The sequence below is a fragment of the Chinchilla lanigera genome, unplaced genomic scaffold (genome assembly GCF_000276665.1).
Source record: "Chinchilla lanigera isolate Chin_1 unplaced genomic scaffold, ChiLan1.0 scaffold00005, whole genome shotgun sequence".
Lineage (NCBI taxonomy): Eukaryota > Metazoa > Chordata > Mammalia > Rodentia > Chinchillidae > Chinchilla > Chinchilla lanigera.
Genome location: NW_004955406.1, coordinates 9472826 through 9474187, shown reverse-complemented (window position 1 = coordinate 9474187; position 1362 = coordinate 9472826). Strand labels below are relative to the sequence as shown.

The following is a 1362-nucleotide window of genomic DNA, read 5'->3' as shown; positions in this document are numbered from 1 at the left end:
ACCTTGCGCTTGCCAGGCAAGAAAACATACTTTTTAAAGGAAGGACACGATATATCTTTAAACTACACAATGTGAAAATACCAACAAGTAATGTCAACTTCTGACTCTCAGTACAGTAAAAGACCAGAAAGAGCCATAAGGAAGTAGTTAAATTACAGCACACCTATACAAAGGAACACCGGAGACATGGCGTGCATGCAGCACCACTCAGTTTGATCCACGTGTGCTACCGCGTACTGTGCTAGCTTCAAAACACTGATAAGAAAAGATACAAGACAGTGTACACAGTATGGGATGAGAAGGAGGTTTATTTTTAATTAAAAAAATACGATAGGCATTCTTAAAAAAAAAAAAAAGTACCTGGTGGCATCTTCTTAACAGTGCCTTTTTTGCTTCTTGTACTTCTTTTTCCAAGTATTTTTTTGTCCTTTCCCGAGAGGTCCTGTCCATCTTTGGGGTGTTCACACAGAGTGCTTTCTGAGCTCTCGCTTGCGGCCACCTCACAGCTGGACAGGCAGCTTTCATTATTGTTGAGACTGTCTTGCTCCAACACTTCCGTTTTCCCCATTTCACCACCACTGCTGGTCAGAAGCTCAGGCCCGTCTCCATCAAGCTGATTTTCATTTTCATCTGATGCAGAAGGCAAGTGTGTCACTCTCCTTTCTGCACTGTCACCTGGATGACACCCATCTTGTGATTCTATCTGCAGATTGTAAGTAGGAGGATTGCTGTCATCCATTAGCGCATGCTTTGTTGAACCATTTAAAATTTCATTGAAGTCCTTCCATGTCTACAATGACAAAAAGGAAAAAACCACTTCATTTTCTAATCTCTGGGGATTCAAAGTGATCTTTGAATTTTCTCTTGTGTCATTTCACTGAGGAGGAGAAGGAAATGGGTAAAATTCATTTCTACTTGCCTTTCTCACCTTGCAGCCCTACCCCAATTTCACCTCGTTCTTGCTTCAATATAACGCTGGCTGCTTAGAACTACCTGGGGAGACTACCCAAATTCTATTCTGGACCCACTAAATGAGACTCTCTAGGGGTTACACACATACTGACACAGGTGAGTCTGGTGTGCATCAGGCTGGGACTGCTGACTTTATAAAATAAATTACTGACTACACAGGCTATCTGGTAAAACCATTCATATTATCCCTGACACTTACCAGAAAACTGGAAGTCAGTTATAAAAATTCTTTGGTCAATCAGTAGGAATATTTGTGAATGAAAACATCCACACCGGGTGTGGTGGCTCACACCTGTAATCCCAGCACTCCGGAGGCTGAGGCAGGAGGACTGTTGCAAGTTCGAGACCAGCATGGGCTACAAAGTGAGCTCAAGGCCAGCCTGAACTGCA

At 42.8% G+C, this 1362-nt stretch overlaps 1 protein-coding gene across 1 annotated transcript in view; it reads right to left on the bottom strand.

Annotated features, from left to right (window-relative positions):
- Cnst (consortin, connexin sorting protein) overlaps window positions 1–1362 on the bottom strand; it is a 90352-nt gene that overhangs the window by 57605 nt on the left and 31385 nt on the right. Inside the window, exon 2 of the mRNA XM_013520444.1 lies at window positions 361–790. Within this exon, the coding sequence (XP_013375898.1) occupies window positions 361–739 (379 nt within the window). The 5' untranslated portion in view covers window positions 740–790. The remainder of the gene's footprint in view (window positions 1–360; window positions 791–1362) is intronic.